Source organism: Lytechinus pictus, chromosome 18 (assembly GCF_037042905.1).
Source record: "Lytechinus pictus isolate F3 Inbred chromosome 18, Lp3.0, whole genome shotgun sequence".
NCBI classification, from domain to species: Eukaryota; Metazoa; Echinodermata; class Echinoidea; order Temnopleuroida; family Toxopneustidae; genus Lytechinus; species Lytechinus pictus.
This window is the reverse complement of record NC_087262.1, coordinates 23,951,561-23,970,743: the sequence shown is the minus strand read 5'-3', so window position 1 is coordinate 23,970,743 and position 19,183 is coordinate 23,951,561. Positions and strand designations below refer to the sequence as shown.

Sequence of the window (19,183 nt, the reverse complement as noted above, 5' to 3'; positions counted from 1 at the left end):
ACAGAGATCCAATATAGCATTGTTTCTAGTAGGTGACTTCACCATTTGTTGTAAGTTGTGATCCTGAGCAGTGTCAATCATGGCATTACTTGGACCTGGGTATCGACCACTGGGCTTTAAGGTGTTTAATTCCCAGTCCACGTCAGGCAGATTAAAGTCCCCCAACAACCATATGGATGATTGTCTTGGGATTTTTACCAAGGCATTATCAAGCAATTTAATGTATTCGGAATCTGTGGTTTGTGATATATAAAAGGCACCAACAAACACTGGGGGTGAACCACTCGCATGTATGCTGATCCATTTAAGTTCACAGTTTGGCTGATCAAGGCCAGGTTCTTCCTGTGCAATAAGTTCAGATTTGGTAGCAATAAAGACACCTCCACCATGATTATCACTATCTCTATCATTTCGAAAAACGTTGTTATTTGAGGGAAAATTTCACCAGAGCCAATACCAGAATGGAGCCACGACTCAGTTCCCACAATGATATCAGCATCCTCATCATTAATGAGGCACTGGAACCCTGCCAACTTGGCTCGTACACTTTGGCAATTCACATTTAGGATCTTAAGGTTATGAGTCTTTGGTTTTGGTTTAGATTTAGGTTTAGCTTTAACCTGTTCATTTGATTCAAATTTTACTTTTTTATTTACCAAGACTGTTAGTATGGTTGGGAACTACCCCTTATCGACCACCTAATCTTCTAAGCATCGTATCTGCGAAAATATTCATCAATTTTACCCAGTTTTCGTCTCATTTGTGCAGAAAATTGAGCAGATCAGATTCCCATGTTTCGCTCGGCGACTCCGATTCAATCCGCGTATGTATCGATGAACAACGAATACGACGATTTTACATTTGCTCATTTGCACCCGTCTTTTGAAACAGACCACCCGCGATACACTAAGTTTACGGCCGATTCTTGTCGCGGTGGCGAAATATTTTTATTCATCCAAATCAGTTTTATGATGTCAACATGCTAAATGATCGTCTCACTACTTCCACTGTGAGCTCCGGCACATGATTCGACAATTGACGACGGATATTTGTTCTAAAGCCGTTTCCTACCGGATTTCTTGGTTTTTCAGCGGGGTTTGGGTCTGGTCAATACAATTTAGATTAATTCTACTAAATTTTTACTTTTTGTTGCTTCTTTTTTTCTCGTAAAATCGATTCTTACCGTTTCTATGGACACTGCGCCTACTCTCCCGCGCGTATCGTTTGTAATACGCTATAATTTTAACACGCGGAAGGTGGTCGGTTTCAAAAGAGGTGGTCGATATGTGGTAGTCTCACCATACCGTATGGGCACTAGTATTCAACCTTTAACTCTTCAAAATCAGTTCTATGATGTCAACATGCTAAATTATCGTCTCACTACTTCCACTGCGAGCTCCGGCACATGATTCGACGATTGACGACGGATATTTGTTCTAAAGCCGTTTCCTATCGGATTTCTTGGTTTTTCAGCGGGGTTTGGGTCTGGTCAATACAATTTTGATTAACTCTACTAATTTTTTACTTTTTGACTTTTTGTTGCTTCTTTTTTTCTCGTAAAATCGATTCTTACCGTTTCTATGGACACTGCGCCTATACTCCCGCGCGTATCATTTGTAATACGCAATAATTTTAACGCGCGGAAGGTGGTCGGTTTCAAAAGAGGTGGTCGATATGTGGTAGTCTCACCATACCAAGTCCATTTAAATTCATTGCCATTGGCATTGCATTTGCAACAATGAAATTATTCATGACATGTTAGTGTTACGGTATTTCATAATTAATTAGGAACAAATTACAAAACTCAAAGCTGCACATCGTCATCGACATCGTCATCTGTTTCATTTTCATCGGCCAAAATTTTGAATAAGGCAAAAGTTAAGAATTAAAAGTTGTGGGACTGGTTAGGATTGTAACTGCACCGCATGCAGCATGTGCAGTGTGATGGACAAAAGAGGTTGCAATAACTCACACAAAAAAGAAGAAAAATTGTATCTGTTTGCAATTTTAGAATTCTGTTCTCAGAGTTTAATTCCTTACCTTATTCCTACAATAATTTGAATAGATTTTAAATATTTAGGCATGGACAAATCCAGTTACTTTCTTTGGATTGGATGAGAAATGATTGTGTAGGTGTCGTCTTGCGGCAAAATCACAAGTCAAGGTGTTCAGAAAAGATGGCAGGATGTCTTGTTATTTTGAATAGGCAAAGTGGTCAGTTTTGATTTTGGGTGTGGAAACGACCCACAACGAACAACAACGACTATTGTTGCCTTGTTCATCTGCTTTCCGTTTTTTACTATAATTTCTTTGTTGAAACGGTGAGTCTACATGTAACTTTCAGTTAGGAAAAGGAAAAAAGAAAGAAAGAAAGAAAAAGGTTCCCTGGAAATCATGCACGATCACCTCTCCTACCCTGTATTAAAACGTTATCCTGACAAGCCTGCTCTGTTTTATTGTTGTGTGCTTTGACTTCAGTAAATGTCTGAAAAAAATAGTTACCGCAATTTAGAGGTACACCTGTAGATGTCTAGCGTTAATCAATCTTTCCAATATTCAAATTTTCATAAACTTGATCATTGTAAACAAACTGCATACAGTAGCTGAGAATCGGGGAGCTCGGTAAAAAAAAAAACCAGGTGGTGAAGATTTCACACTTGGCCTGGTAAGGGTCAAGAATTGTGGGGGTAACCATCGTGATTCCTCAAGAAAAAGAGAAAATCAGCATCCAGTTTGTACAATCCAAAAGTAAGGTAGACTGAAAATTGCAAGATTGTTGAAAGAGCTTGTATGCGTGAGACACAATGCTTTTTATTTGTTTTGTGGGGATATGCATAAAAATGCTGGAATTCTCTACCTCAACATCCAAATTCATGTACAGTTATTATTAAAGAAAACCATTTTGTCTCGTGCAAGCATTCTTTCTCAAAAACAATTTAGCCATTTTCAATCTACTTTTTGCGTTGGACATACTGGATGCCATTTTTTTTTCATGAAAAAGAATTTAGAATCATTTGGAGTTGATGGATGGAACCATGGTTTAAGATTTTGCAAACATTCAGCCCCAGCCTGTAGGGCTGATCTATAACTCTGGTATTGGTGATAATAATTGAAAGTACATGTAATATTCTGCTTTTATGACACACTTAATACAATTTGCATGAAAGCAGCATCCCTAAAAACAGGTGTATCATGCTAATCCCTCCAGTCTGGGTTTTTTGCCATACTTTACCAGTTTTGTGTTTATCTTTTTGTAGGAGAGGAAGAACATGGTGATGATGAAGTCCTGGATGGTCTCCCACCAAGCTGGGGTTCCCAGGCATCTTCAAGTGAATCATCTGGTTCCAGTAGCAGCGGACATCAGCCTGGTGCAGATTCATCAAGCGAGGGCAGTATAACGGACAGCCTCGACATGGGACTGGGGGATATACAGCCAGATAGTCTTGCAGGTACTACATAATGGATTGCTTGACAAATTTGAATGTCTGTCCCCACTGTTGGTAGTTGTTTTGGAGGCATAATGTTTTCAGGTCACCTGTCCGTCCTGTTATTGTTCTTGTGATAATTACAATTGGATGGATTAACTTAAAACTTGTTTCGAATAGGCATATATAGGAATGTTTGGTGTATAAACAGGTCACAGACGTCATTATATACCTGAAAATATCTTGCTCTCTCGATAAACTTTCACTCAAGGGATCAACTTCAAACCTTGCGCATCTATGCATAATTGCCGGACAATATCTTGTCGCTTCAGGGCCCTGCAACATAAAGGTTACAATCAATTATACAATGAAGCATGACTGTATGTTTGGCAATACTTGTACAAAAAATACAATTAAATTAAAATTAATCATAGATATCCATTTATGTTACACCCCCCAGGTCCAATGGGTTGGCTGCAGAAGCAGATGATGTCTGGTACCAATCCAAGATCTATCTTAATGAGGATCATTCCATCAGGAATGACTATTCCAGATGACATGGATGAGTTTGAGATGTGGTCCATCATTGCAGAGTACCTCCGCTCCATCGACGAACCGCCCCCAAGACAGAAGCTGGAGCAGTACAACACTTTCGATGATGCCATCCAACTCCTGAATAGCTGCAAAAATATACTGGTCTTAACTGGTGCAGGAGTGAGTGTATTAGTTTTTTTCTCTCTTTTGAAAGATCTTGATATCTTATTCTATTTTAAACAAAAATGCTATTAGTGGCATTTCAAGAGCTGTGGAAACAATCTCAAAATTAGTTTGATCAGAATGCAATAAACAGACCACACAAGTGATTTTGTATGTGTAAGTGAAAATATCTGCCAAATGATTATGGAAAAAGTGTATAGTTGCTGAGAAAAAGCAAAATAAGCATGGTATTCTTGCCAGGTGTAAGATTTAGTCTGACCACTTCCAAAGTCTGGAACAATACCAGATTGCAAAGCAGGATTACTGCTGCTTTACATGTCCTGTGCTCTGTGCTGATTTCTTCACTGCATTAAAGCAAAAAACAAGTTTTTGCTCTGCCTGTACACATGTGCGTGTGAATGTTTATATTTCTTATTCATATTCAGGTGTCTGTGTCCTGTGGGATTCCAGACTTCAGATCCAGAGACGGAGTGTATGCTCGTCTGGCAGTGGACTTTCCAGACCTGCCCGACCCACAAGCCATGTTTGAAATCAGCTACTTCCGCAAAGACCCCAGACCATTCTACAAGTTTGCCAAGGTATGGAGCTCAGAAGCACTTCATGAGGATTTGAACCCACAACCTTGCGATCGGGAATGAAGTGAATGAAACACTATACCACAGCAACTTCATTTTAATTTGTTTAAATTTTAAAAATCTCATGTTCTAGATTTTCTAAGAAAACGCAAGCATGGAGGATGGATTGAGTAAATAGAACAATTTTACTTCTGTTGGCAGGCCATAGATCGAATTATCAGTACATAGTCAAAGGAAGCTGTTCTTGTCCAGTTTCATTTAAAGTCTAATTTTAAACTGCCTAGATCAGGGGTTCTCAAACTTTTTCTTTGAAGGGCCAGATGAGACTCGAAATAAACCTTAAAGGGCCAGGGTGAAGTGGATACTTAGAGAAAAAAAAATGTGCGCGAAGCGTGAAGACCCTTGCGGCCGGGGTCTTAGATGCCCTCTAGTGCAATCTGGCCCTTATTTTAGGAGAATTTAATCAAAATTTATTACAGTTTCATGGAACACAGGCAAATTTAGAAAAGATTTCAAAATACAGCGAGAGTCAATAGTTCAAGTTCAAGTTTTATTTTCCATTTCCATGATCAACATTATAAGCAAATACAAATCAAACATACATTATAAATATAAACAAATACAAATGAAATATGATAACAATAATTACAAATCAATTACAAGTTCCAAAACATTTGTAAAATAGGTTAAACAGAATCTGATATGGAAATGAGGGGATCTTCTAAAAAGCATTGCTTGTAGAGCGTGGATCCCCTAAGATAGTATATTAAACATTTTAAAAATGGGACTCATTCGCAAGTGTAAATACAATAAGTTAAAATAGAATATTGGAAATAATAATAAGATGGTGAGTAATAGCGAGAAATGATAAAAAGATGACAGAGATACGGGACGATACTAAAATCTAAAAAGAAAACAAAGACATGACGAAGAATAATAGTATAGACAACAAGATTGTTGTACTTTGTTAAAAGGAATGTAGATTGTACCTATGTCAATTTTAACACAGACCTGGAATTTAAGAGACATAATGTTTTGTAGTAGGCCTATCAATATTTTTTGTAGTCAAAGTAGATTGGCCAACACATTGGCCTTGTGCTCGATTGCGGCAAAATGAATGCATACTTGTCTGTCCATTCTTCATGGAAAACACGATTTTCAGCATCCACCTTTCTTTTCTTTGCAGAATTTGCTGCCAACTATACCTGGCTAACAATTAATGATGACTAATGTACCCCTGAGAAAATCCGCAGAACTGAACCAGCAATTATATAAGTTTACGTTTTAACCAAATTGATCGCATGTTGGAATGTATGTGCACATGTTTTCAAATGCAACGTTTTATCCGACGTTTGACGTGAAACTACTTTTTTCAATGTAGCGTCGCGCTGGTCATCTAATAAGAATGTAGAACAGACAGAAAAGACTCCACTAATCTTTGTTTAAAGTCAAATTAATTTGACTGTCATTACTTTTATTACATACACAATGTAATCATATCGAGCTATGTTTCATATTGTGACTTAAAAGTGATTACAAAAAACCAGCAGAGTCTCGCGGGCCGGATCCGGCCCGCGGGCCGTAGTTTGAGAACCCCTAACCTGGCCTAGATGTATAATGGTTTCTGGGGAAAACTGTACTGAGACGTGTCGCGATTGGGCAAGTCTGGCTTTCTCAAGTAAACACCAATAAGCTTCACAAATGTCACATGCTATTTAGATTCAGAAAGGTTTATGCTAGTGATTGACAATCTTGGTATCTTCTTTAAGTGTAGGAATAAATGTGATATTTGAAAAGTTTGTGGATACATATTGAATTTTGTAAAGTAAGTGATTACTGATGATTCTAATATGTATCTTGATAAGAAATTTATATATAAGGGTTTTTGAGAATCTGATGTAAAATTCACACTACTTAACATATATACATGTATTATACCGCTTTACAAATATTTCTAAGTGCTGCATACTATTACCCTAGCTTTAGCACGGCTACCCTGATCAGACGCTCAAGCATTCAAGGAATTCCTTCCTACCGGGTACCCATTTACTACACCTGGGTGGAGATTTGAACCCCGAACCTTGTGGTGCAAAGTATGGAGACTTGTCCACTGAGCCACAACACCTCTAAAGCAGCATTTGAAGAAATTTATTTGAATTAAATCCAAATGAACAATTAATTTGTGGCGATCTAAACTTTGTAAAACATATTTCATCCCCTCCAGGAGCTTTTCCCAGGGCAGTTCAAGCCCTCACCGAGTCACAAGTTCATCTCTCAGCTAGAGCAGCATGATAAACTGCTCAGAAACTACACACAGAACATAGATACATTAGAACAGTGTGCAGGGATCACAAGAGTTATACAGTGTCATGGTAAGTTCATCCTTATCATCATTTATTGCCAAATCCACCCCAAGAAGAAGTGGATATGAATTTTTTTTTAAGTAAAAAAATTCAAACATGCATGACACTGAACATTTCATCAAAAGCAGAGGTAAAATAAATTTTTTATTTCTTTTAATTTTTTTCTTTTCATTTATTTCTTGGTTTATTATAAATATTGTTTATTAACAAAAAACATTTATATATACTTTTTTTGCTGTATGGAAATGAGGAAGCAGAGGATGTCACACTTTATGTATTCATTTTTTAAATATCAACTGATTCAATTTTTGTTGTTTTGGTACTGTAGAAACTCTTCCAACAAATTAACAATAAATTAGAATCGAACAAAGCGTGCCATTATTGGAGGAAAATATTTCATGATTTCATATTTTACATATATGTAATAAGGAATATGATTAACATTTGAAAAAAAATAGTTTCACAAAAATGTAATGAAGCTGTCATTTTGACCTGACAATAGTTCAGGCATTTATTTCAACAGTGGGTGAGAAGGAGAATCTAACTGGTTTGCAGTAATAGTCAATCATTACATTCTCTTTTGGCTTCTTTATACAGGATCCTTTGCCACTGCGACATGTACCCGTTGTGGTCTTCTTGTGGACTCAGATGCTATCAGAGAAGATGTCTTTAACCAGGTGAGTTAGGGTCATCATGTACAACCTTTACCCAACTTGTATTCCTTACCCTAAGAGGGGGCCGTTTCATAAAGCTGTTCGTAAGTTAAGAGCGACTTTAAGAACGACTGGTGAACCTGTCTTACACGCTAAACCATCGCCAATGAATTTACCATTTACCACAAGAAAGGATCACCAGTCATTCTTAAAGTCGCTCTTAACTTACGAACAGCTTTATGAAACACCCACCAGGTCAGTAAAGAGTAATCAAGCAGGTTCCTATTCAGGATATTGTGATTTTACATTAGGAATGGCTCAACCCAAAGTATTTCTCAAGCTAGGTATAGTACTCCTTATCTATCTACTTATTCTTTTCAATCTTATCTCTATGTAAGTTGTTATTGTATACCTTCACTGTGGCTTAGATACCCCGGAAATATAGTCCTGTATTCTTACACTGACTCTTTCCAATTCCTGTATCTATGTCTCACTAGGTTGTTCCGTCTGTTTCCAACATGGCACAGATACCTCAGATATGGATATTAGGCCATTTATAGTCCGAAATTCTTAGAGTAACTCTTCCCATTCATATCTCTGTTTTCCTTTGTTGTTCCTGTTTGTCCCAGATACCTCAGTGATTGTTATACTTAGGTCGTGTTTAGTCCTATATTCTTAGACTAACTTTTCTTTTTTGATTTCCATGTCTTCCTAGGTTGTTCCTGTTTGTCCCCAGTGTGGTCCAGATAGCCCAGAGATGGCCGTACTGAAGCCAGATATAGTTTTCTTTGGTGAGGGTCTTCCAAACCACTTCTATGACAAGCTAAATGATGACAAAGAAGCAGCGGATCTGCTTATCGTCATGGGGTCTTCTCTGAAAGTCAGACCTGTTGCAACTATCCCAAGTGAGTTTATGTTTCTTTACAGATAGATTTGGTAAAGTTGTGATTACACATATATTATTGAAACTGTAAGGATATGATTTGATGAGTAAACTATGAATGGTTTATCCTGATAACACAATAGACTTTCTGACCAATTGATAATACAAATTAGTTTTTTCCCCATTTCTTGTGACAGAATGATGATACAGAATTTGTGAATTGCTCAGATTTTCCTAATTTTCTAAAAGAACCAAATAACAATTTTTGTACAATTACGTACAGGTATTCTCAGATATGAGCTATTGTCAAAATTTCCAAACAAGTTGTGTGATGGAAAAAATAATACAATTTTTGTCTCGCCTGCATAGCAGAGTGAGACTATAGGCGCCGCTTTTCCGATGGCGGCGGCGGCGTCAACACCAAATCTTAACTGAAGGTTAAGTTTTTGAAATGACAGCATAACTTAGAAATTATATGGACCTAGTTCATGAAACTTGGCCATAAGGTTAATCAAGTATTACTGAACATCCTTCCTGAGTTTCATGTCACATGACCAAGGTCAAAGGTCATTTAGGGTCAATGAACTTCATGTTGGGGAATCAATATCAAAATCTTAACCTAAGGTTAAGTTTTTGAAATGTCATCATAACTTAGAAAATATATGGACCTAGTTCATGAAACTTGGACATAAGGTTAATCAAGTATCACTGAACATCCTGCATGAGTTTCACGTCACATGACCAAGGTCAAAGGTCATTTAGGGTCAATGAACTTTGGCCAAATTGGGGGTAGTTGTTGAATTACCATCATAACTTTGATAGTATATTGGTCTAGTTCATAAAACTTGGACATAAGAGTAATCAAGTATCACTGAACATCCTGTGCACATTTCAGGTCACATGACCAAGGTCAAAGGTCAATGAACTTTGGCCATAATGGGGGTATCTGTTGAATTACCATCATAACTTTGAAAGTTTATGGATCTGACTTATGAAACTTGGACATAAGAGTAATCAAGTATCACTGAACATCCTGTGCGAGTTTTAGGTCACATGTTCAAGGTCAAAGGTCATGTAAGGCAGGCCTCTACTTGTCGGGCAAGTGACAAAAAAATTTGCTTGCCCGATAGAAAAAACTGCTTGCCCGATTTTTTTTCAAAAATTCTTTTGCTCTTAATTATTCTTTTCTGTCCTGGCTGAACTTGATTTACTGGCGCTGCCCTTGGCATTTCTTTTTCTTGACTCTTGTTCAAGTTGTTCTGGCCTTCATTCTTGGAAAGAAAGAAGAAAACAGGAAGGAAGGAAGAAAGGGAAAGAAAGTATAAGGGAAAAGAATAAGGACAAAATGAAATAAATAATGAAAGAAAGAAAGGAGGAAAGAGAGGGAGGAAAGAATGAAGGGAGGCCAGAATGAAAAAAAAGAAAATAATGGAAGGAGAGATAGAACGAAAATAAAAACGAGTGGAAGGGAGACGGAACGAAGGAATAAAAAAAAGGAAATGTAATAAAGAAGGCAATTAACAGAAAGAAAATAAACAGAGAGAGAGAGAGAGAAAAGATCAGGAAATAAAAATAGATATGTAACAAAAAAGGGCAAGAAGGAAAGATAGAAGGATAGAAAAGAAAGAAAGAGGTAAAAGTTCAAACTTCAAGCAAATAAAAACAATCCAATCATATAACAAAAATCCTAATGATATTTGGTGTTTCTTTTATATATTAAAAAAAAAAAAAAAAAAAAAATGTTTTAGAAATGATTAAAATACGGGACGTCTGGTCCTGGCTGAGTCAGTCCGAAGCTTGCATGCATTCAGTGCGATCTAGCTCGAGACTCGGCTGGCTCGATCGCCCGTGTACGTCCGTACATGCGCTCAGAGGGGGAGAGAGGGGTTTCCCCAGCTAGCTCCTTCGTCGATTAGTAGCGCATGCGCACATTGTAGTTTAGAAAGTAAGATGGCAGCCTCCATCGAACGGGACCGCTGGTGATAAATTGTCGCCTTTTGTCGGTAAATTAGCGCTGATATGACATGTTTCCACTGTTTTTTGACTGGTATGACATTGTATGAGAGATAATTGGCCGATAATTGCAATTCATCAAAAAATTATTAAACTTTACTGTCAATTTATCTTGTTCATTTTCAAAACAACCACTTGCCCGATCGGGCAATTGACTTTGAGAAATGCTTGCCCGCACGTCATTTTCACTTGCCCCGGGCAAGCGGGTTTGTCGCGCCCTGATGTAAGGTCAATGAACTTTGGCCATGTTGGGGGTATTTGTTGAATTACCATTATATCTCTGTAAGTGTATTGGTCTAGTTCATAAAACGTGGACATAAGAGTAACCAAGTATCAATGAACATCTTGTGCGAGTTATATTAGTTTTCAAAGTCAGCACTGCTGCTATATTGAATCGCGTGATGCAGGTGAGACCGCCAGAGGCATTCCACTTGTTAAAGTGATTGTATTCATTCTGCAAGGTGGTCATTATACTCAAGAGTAGAAAATGATAGTTGCTTTATGGTACAAAGAATATTTATATTATATTGGATGGCTCAGAATGGAATACCAGAAATATAGAGTTTGGGAAAATATTCCACTCATCTGCGATTCGTGGAACATTGGCCCTAACGAGTGGAATGTTTCTGGTATTCCATGAAAGAAAGCCATCCAATACGATCATCATCTATCCCACCCCTAGCAATCAAAAAGAGGGAGAAATTTGATTAAACAAGTCATGATATCACTTATCACATAAATGGCAACACTTCATAAGATCAAATTTGGTAGATGCGACTTGCATGTAGTTCATTGTGACGTCATTGAGTGTCGTTGTGCTCTTACGCTGCGCACCGCATTACTTTCATTGTTGTACACGTTGTATATTTCGCACATGCACACTATACTGTTGAATACGCTTTCATATTCAATAGCAAATTTTGTACAGGAGCCTATGGGATACTCTTCGCAATTTCGGTCATTCTAGGGATATGCTCTGATACTGCACAACCAATTGATGAAGACCAAAAATAAGTGTTTTTAATGTATGGCTAAAACGCTCTATATAGATGATAATGAATTTTGTTGCATCATTAAATATTCATTGAGTTAATAATGTCATCTGGTCTTTGTGCCTTTGATTTTTGCAAACAGGTCTGCTTCCAAAAGATGTGCCTCAGATTCTGATAAACAGGGAACCACTGCATCACTTGAACTTTGACATCGAGTTGCTAGGTGACTGTGATGTCATCATCAATGAGATCCTCCACCGACTAGGGGATGGCTGGAACCACGTGTGCCAGTCCCAGCAGAGACTTACAGAGACCACTGACATTCCGAATATACCCAAGCCCATAGAGGCCAACAAAGACGTGCATACATTGCTAGATAAAGCAGAGACTACTGTAGACGAGAAACCCAATGTACCAAGCGCACTCGTTAATGAGGTATCTGAATCAAAGCCAGTAGTTGTGAAATCGGAAGATGATTTAGAGAAGTCTATTAGTTCTTTCAAGGAGGAAGGTCAGGTTTCTGGTGGTGATGATAAAGTGGAGGGATCTAATGTTGGGGAAGATGACAGATTTGCCAGTTTAAACAGCCAGAAGTCTCCAATCTTGCCAGGAGAAAATGTAAAACAGAGTTGTGATGATAGACCTCATTCTGTTGATGATCAGTCTTCAGCAGAACATCATAATGGCTTTACCAATGAGTCTAAGCTTCATACTGACCCGATGCCTCATTCCCAAATTAAGTCAGATGATTCCTCATCATCAGTGACAGACAGGTTACAGGGCACTGATAAAGATGACAATGCCTTGGTGTCAAGCGAACCACAAACATGCAAAACTGGTTCCACTGGCTCGTCGCTAGCTCAAACTGCACAGGGTAAGACTTTGCAAAATGATAGCGCTGCCGAGGCATACATGCTCTTTCAAAGAACGTTGGACTCGATAGGGAACTCGTCCAAAGATGCAGGGACCATTGATGTCAAGGACAGCAGCGACTTAGTAGTAATTAAACATGAACCAGGAAGTTCTGAATCCCTTGATGATGGTGACTGGAAAGAACCAAGCTTTGATATGAAAATAGGAGCAGTAGGATTAGGTATTAATGACTCTGACAGGACTAAGTCGCAAGACACAAAAGATGATTCTGCCTCTGAAGCAGCAGCCAATGATGGCTCATCGAGTAAGACTCCTGTAAATCAGAAAGAGGATACCAGTCTTGCCCAGGACTCTGAAACCAAGCCAAGTCCATCCACATCTGCTGCAACCAAAGCACCCCAGGAAACCATTGCGACTCGCCTCAAAGGTAAAACAAAAAAAAAATCTTTTATTGAAAAATAGCCACTGAAATGAATTGAGTATTATTTCTTGACGTTACCAATGTTAAAACCTGATGTATTGAACTTAAGTTCAGTACAGTTTAAAAATTCATTTATCAAATCAATATCAGGCTCTAAATTTGAGAGAAAGTATGTAATTGAATGTACTTTGTTTTCTTGCCTCCTGAAAAAAGTGTTCTTGTTAATGTTAAATGAAGTTGGCTTATAATTATATCTAATTTTTTATCTTCACAGAATCAACATATCTCTTCATCCCACCAATGCGCTATGTATTCCATGGCGCAGAGGTGTACCTTGATGACGACGACGGTGAAAGTGTTCATGACCTTGAAGGCCTACACAATGACATGGGTATGGATGACCTTCATGATAACCTTGAGAATGGTGACTTTCATACCGACTTTCACAGTGATCTTCACAACGGTGATGATTTGCCCGATTTGTTGGACGAGGATCACGTGTCTGCTAAAGAGAAAGCTGTGTCGATAGACGACCTCACACCAACCGTTCCCTTGACAAACAAGGAGCCCAGCCATTGCATTTCTGGTCATTCAATATCTAAAGAACAGTTTCTCCTGCAATCAAACGGAAGAGATGGATCCCCTTTTGAAGCTCCAACTGCTGAATCTGCATACACAAATATAGGGTTCCCTGAGACGCCATAGCAAAACCAATATGCCTTTCTTTTTTTAGAAATTCCATCAAACTGCAACAGACTGTTGATACGGCGCACTCTCATTTCTCTCTCTCTGTCTCTCGCTCTCTGCATCTCTCTTTCATTGCATGATGGGAAGATTACAAATCTAGAAAGGGGGTGTATACTTACTTTCTTTCTGTAATACAAACTCATTGCAAGGATGTAGCCGACAACTGGGCCAATCAATATTTACATTCAATTCTTACAATATAAAAATTTAGAAATCTTTGCTGTGTCTACTCATTTTTTATTTTTTTCCTTCAAAGCTTATCTATATGAGTGTTGTTTTTTGGGGACTCCGGTTTGAAAACATATCTATTTGTAGAAGAAACTTGTTGTGGGTCATTGGGTTATTTTTGCAAACTGGGTCATGGCAGTTACTCTCATTGGAACCTGGTATATCGATTTGAAGATAAATGAAAGATCTGAACAGGTTTAGTTCTTCTTAACTTCAACATTGATATTACAGTTTTCATACTTCCATGTCTTTCTTGTTTGGTATTATCCGGAGAGACGGAAGAGTAATGAGTGACACTAGTTAAGTGGGAGTGTATTCAGTAAATATCTGTATTCAAAATTGACTTGTTATATGATGTTGTAGTCATATGTTGAAGGGAGATATACGGGGTTAAGTATTAAGTAGTATAGTTCCATTTTCATCTTCTTTGTTTTAAAACAATTGAAGAACTTATTTATTTATTTTTTTTCATTTCTCTTCATATACATCTGATTGAACAACCATTTATTGATTTTCCTGTTAAGGTTGTATAAATTCTGTTAGACAATTGGAATTACATTTTGTAAAGGACAGAAGATTTGATCTTTTGAATGCTTATGTTCAGTGCAGTAGTATTGTGTACACATTTTGCTGACCTTGGCCTTGACCTCCGGCCAAATTATTTGTTCATAGTCTATTGGACAAATCTTATTATGCAGCCCTGTGACCCCGAACTCCTGGGGCCCGTCTTACAAAGAGTTACGATTGATCCGATCAATCACAACTATGGAAAGCCAGCAACATCAACATCTAAAATGCATATATGAATTCATATATTCACTGTTTTCTTGACAATTCAGTATGCTACTCTTTGATTTCAAAGGAGAATGAGCAAATTTCCTAGAGAAATTTATGACATTGATGGATTTCCATAGAGTTACGATTGATTGGATCAATCGTAACTCTTTGTAAGACGGGGCCCAGGTCTCAACTCAACCTCTGCTAAATTCTATGAATCTGCTATGATCTTATTGCTTGTGTTGGTTGAGTGAATTCCTTCAAGAAGTTCTTGAGGTGTCATTTTCTTGTGGAGTCATACCTATCCATCAGTCATGCGTTAATGACCCAATCCACACAATTATTTCTTTGCTGTTTTCTACCCATGTGGAGTAACCGAGTATCAGTTAAGCACCAGTAATGATGCTCTTTATCCCTTCATATTCCCTGCAGCCTTAAGGTTGAAGTACAGATTATTTCACGATGTACATGATTATTAACAAAGAAAAGGAAATGAGATTACTCATTTGATCGATATGCAGTAAATCTCAGTGATTTTCTGACAGTTTTGCTGTCACTAGTTAGCCAATTGTTTCCAGGAATTTCAGTAGCTTATAAAAGTTTTCAGTAAAAATTACAATCAAGGCATTTCATGAAAAGGTCCCCTGGATGCATTTCATATGCCTCTGACTATATATAGTTGTAAATGTACACACTGTTAATTAAGATGAGTGAGGTCTCTTTAGATTTCATCTTTCAAGCTGTTCATAGTTATTACCATTTCTGGGCCCCATTGCATAAAAAATTTACTATTAATAATATCTTTGCCATCCAATGGTAACTACCGTGGTAACAATGCTCATCAGCCAATCAAATTCAAGGATTCCATGCAAGTTACCATTGGATAGCAAAGTTACCATAATAATATAACTTTTTTGCAACAGGGCCCTGGTGGGTGTTTCATAAAGCTGGTCGTAAGTTAAGAGCGACTTTAAGAACGACTGGTGATCATTTTTTGTGGTAAATGGTATATACCAAAATGTCAATTGGCGATGGTTTAGCGCGTAAGAAAGGATCACCAGTCGTTCTTAAGGTTGTTCTTAACTTACGAACAGCTTTATGAAATGGCCCCCTGGAGATTATGATTCAAGTATATAGAGAATGTCACAGGTCTACTCTTACTTCCCATTAAGAAATAGTGGCAAACAAAAGAAAGGTCAAACACGGCAAGTCTTCTTATTCAGTTGACATATGGAAATGTTTTCATGTGTTAAGAATTACATGTATGTTTGATAAACAACTATATGAGACAATGCAAGCAAACATGCCTCATGTGCTTATACTAGGCAAGAAAAAAATGCTTAAAGGGGCACTTATGCTTGCGCGGTTATGTTAGCACATAAGTTGCGGGAATTAAAGTAGCTTGATCCCTGAACTTGACTCAATGCTGCAAAACTCACATAATGTGCTGGTTTTTTTTTAAATATTCCATTGTGCATTTTGGGGTTTTTGCATGATTTCAATCATCTTATACATTGGTGAGATTGCATTCTAAAATTTTGAGTGATGAAAGGCAATTTCAGTGTGATAAAAACTGAAAGTAACTCAAATTCTGGGCTTTGTTCCATGTTATGAGTTTAGCGACAATCGGACAGCTACTGTCCTTGACAGTAGCTAGGGTAATTATGCTGCATTAGTATGGTGTGCTCTAAATGTGAAACTTGTTCGGAACAGGTACATAAGAATTGCGTTTAACATTAAAGGCAACTCCAAAAACAATCAAGTCTGCAGTGTGCTTCTGATTAGAAAAAAACAAGTTTAATTTTTGGAGTTAATATTAATGGTGTACTCCAGGCTGAAAATTATATGATTTGAATAGATAAAATCAGACAAACACTGGAAATTTCATAAAAATCAGACAAAGAATAGCAAAGTTATGATATTTTAAAGTTTTGCACTTCAGTGAAAAGCATGTTTTCATGAATATGCAATGAGCAAGCTGATGATGTCATATTCCCAGTCTGACTTATTCATTTGTAATTTATTACATGAAATTATATTAATTCAAATTTTGTCCTCCAAAAATGAAAAAATTGGTTTTACTGATATAGTTTGTAAGATTATCATTGCTGCAACTTATTTTGTTCCAATGAAGACGTATCATAGATACATGTACTTGTATGGGGTTATTACATCAGCCCACCTAATTATGATGGTGTGCATCTTAAAAACCTGAAAAATGTATGAAATGAATATTTATATCTCCATGGATTATGTGTGTTGTACTATGAGAAAGCATTGTACCCACTGCTGCTCATAACAGGGTCTTTGTGTAGATGGTTACATTTGTATGGCAGTATACGATGGCAATGTGCAATGGCATAATGCTGTAATAATGATGCATGCTGTAACATTTGAGTGTTAGGAACATACATACAGTTGGTGACTTGTACATGTATATTCATTCATGTGGAATGGAGTTTGTAGTTTTGAACATAGAATAAACCATTTTTTTTCAAACAAAGATAGGAATTTTTTTTAATTCTTACTTTCCAAACATTTTAGGCAAAGAATATGCCTTGTGCAGTATTTGTGTACAAACAGATCATTTTAAATGGTTTCCTTTATGTAGTAAATTTTAATCGGCAACCATGATGTCATAAACCTATAAATAGAAGCAGAACATAAATTCTTTTTCAACGTGACCAAAAAATTCCCTTCAAAAACAGGATAAAAGATCCTGGTTGAAGTCTACTGATGTGTGAAAGAAAATCAAACCTTAATAGCAAACATTTCTTTTAAAAAAAAAACAGGCAAAAATGAAATCGAGTACTTTTGGATAGATTGAACTTTGAAAGTTGAGATCACAATTTTGGTAAAATAATTACATCTTTAAAAAAAAAACGATACTTAAGTGCCAGAAGACTTTGTTGTTTGTTCCTAGTTTAAAGTAGGCAGCTTTAAACTTTCTATGCAACTCTATGACATGTTTATTTGGAGAAAATTGTCCTAATAACTCTTCCCTGATTTTTTTGTTATATTTCTGGGCAGATCAAACTTCCTCTTCTTTATTTACTATCTGTAGAATAAACTCAATCCAAAATTGTTGCATGTCTCATTTCAAGGCTAAAACACACCTAGTTTTCTTTTCATCCCAGTCACCCTGTGATTATGTATGTAAATTTGAGTATAATTCTGATTTGACTAGTTCTCAAAGCGAAATCAACTTCATATTCAGATAGCCATAAAGTAATCAGTATACTGCCTTTCTTTATATTCTAAAATGCACATAAGAAATAAAACAACTGAATTTGTCATATATTATTTTTATTGATCATAAATGTTGTACATAATAGTGGTTCATGTAGAAAGTAAACATTGAAGATACTTGTGTGAAGTAGTTTTATAATTATTGTCAATTTTAGGCAGTATTAACAGAAGGTGAATAAAAGAGTTTGAATTTTACATATTCTGCATTGTGTGAAATCTACAAATTTACTGTGTTCATATTGTCTTGTTCATTTGAAAAGTGAAGAACTGATAATTAGTAATATTCATTGGGTGAGAAAATACTTCTTATTTCACAGAATCCAGGAATTTGTAATTAATCAAAGGAATGATTTTTGTTCTATAATAATAATATTCCGCAATTATACAGCGCTTAACACATCGGAACGACATCTCTAAGCGCTTTACAGATATATTATTACCCGGTCACCGGATCCATGCATGCCCGCATACAATGTATGCACCTTCTCCACTCCCTGGAGAGCATTCCAACAAGAGTTCCAAGACTCAATTGCTAGGCATACTACATAGGCTTTCACATCCTACCGGGTAACCATTTAACACCTGGGTGGAGAGTGGCAAATTGTGGATCAACGCCTTGCCAAAGGACGCTAGGCCGTGGTGGGATTCGAACACACAACCCTCTGATTACAAAGCGAGAGTCAGAACTGCTACACCACGGCGCTTCTATAAGCAAGAGTGCAGAGCCATGCTATATACAGGGTTATCATACTGGATTACTGAAGAGCTTCGACTCTTTAAGGATTGTGTTAAAAAAATCTTTGAAAATCAAACTCAAACCCAATATTATGCTTTTCACACTGCATTTCCTTAACCCCATTCTATCTTTTTTTCGATTCACACTGTCTTTCTTAACCCCATACTATTTGCTTAGCAGGGGTAAACGCCTTAACCCCGGGCAATCACACAACTCATTAATATTGATGATTTTACCATACAGAGCGCGATTAACGTGCAATTTCGACTTCTGTGATTGGCTAATGCTTAGCCCCACTTTTCCTTAGTCCTGTTTCGTTTCACACTGCATCTCTTAGCACCGCAATTGTGGTGCTAGCACAGAGTTTCAATCAAACGCAACTTCATTGTTCAAGAAGACAAATTGATTTTCAACCAAGACCACATACTAGTATATGCTTTTCACACTGCACTTTTTCCCCTAGCACCACAATAGGCCGGCTAACCCTGCTTTTTTGCAGGGCCAGATAGTACCGTACTATTTACCATGCTA

At 37.2% G+C, this 19,183-nt stretch overlaps 1 protein-coding gene across 1 annotated transcript; it reads left to right on the top strand.

Annotated features, from left to right (window-relative positions):
• The first annotated feature begins 1,646 nt into the window (after nt 1–1,646).
• LOC129281921 (NAD-dependent protein deacetylase sirtuin-1-like) lies at nt 1,647–18,111 on the top strand. Its single transcript, XM_064113010.1, has 8 exons — nt 1,647–3,449; nt 3,886–4,139; nt 4,568–4,720; nt 6,942–7,089; nt 7,678–7,757; nt 8,449–8,638; nt 11,764–12,921; nt 13,190–18,111. Exons 1-8 carry the CDS (start codon nt 3,413–3,415, stop codon nt 13,618–13,620), a joined length of 2,451 nt encoding a protein of 816 aa, XP_063969080.1. The 5' UTR covers nt 1,647–3,412; the 3' UTR covers nt 13,621–18,111.
• The last annotated feature ends 1,072 nt before the right edge of the window (nt 18,112–19,183 follow it).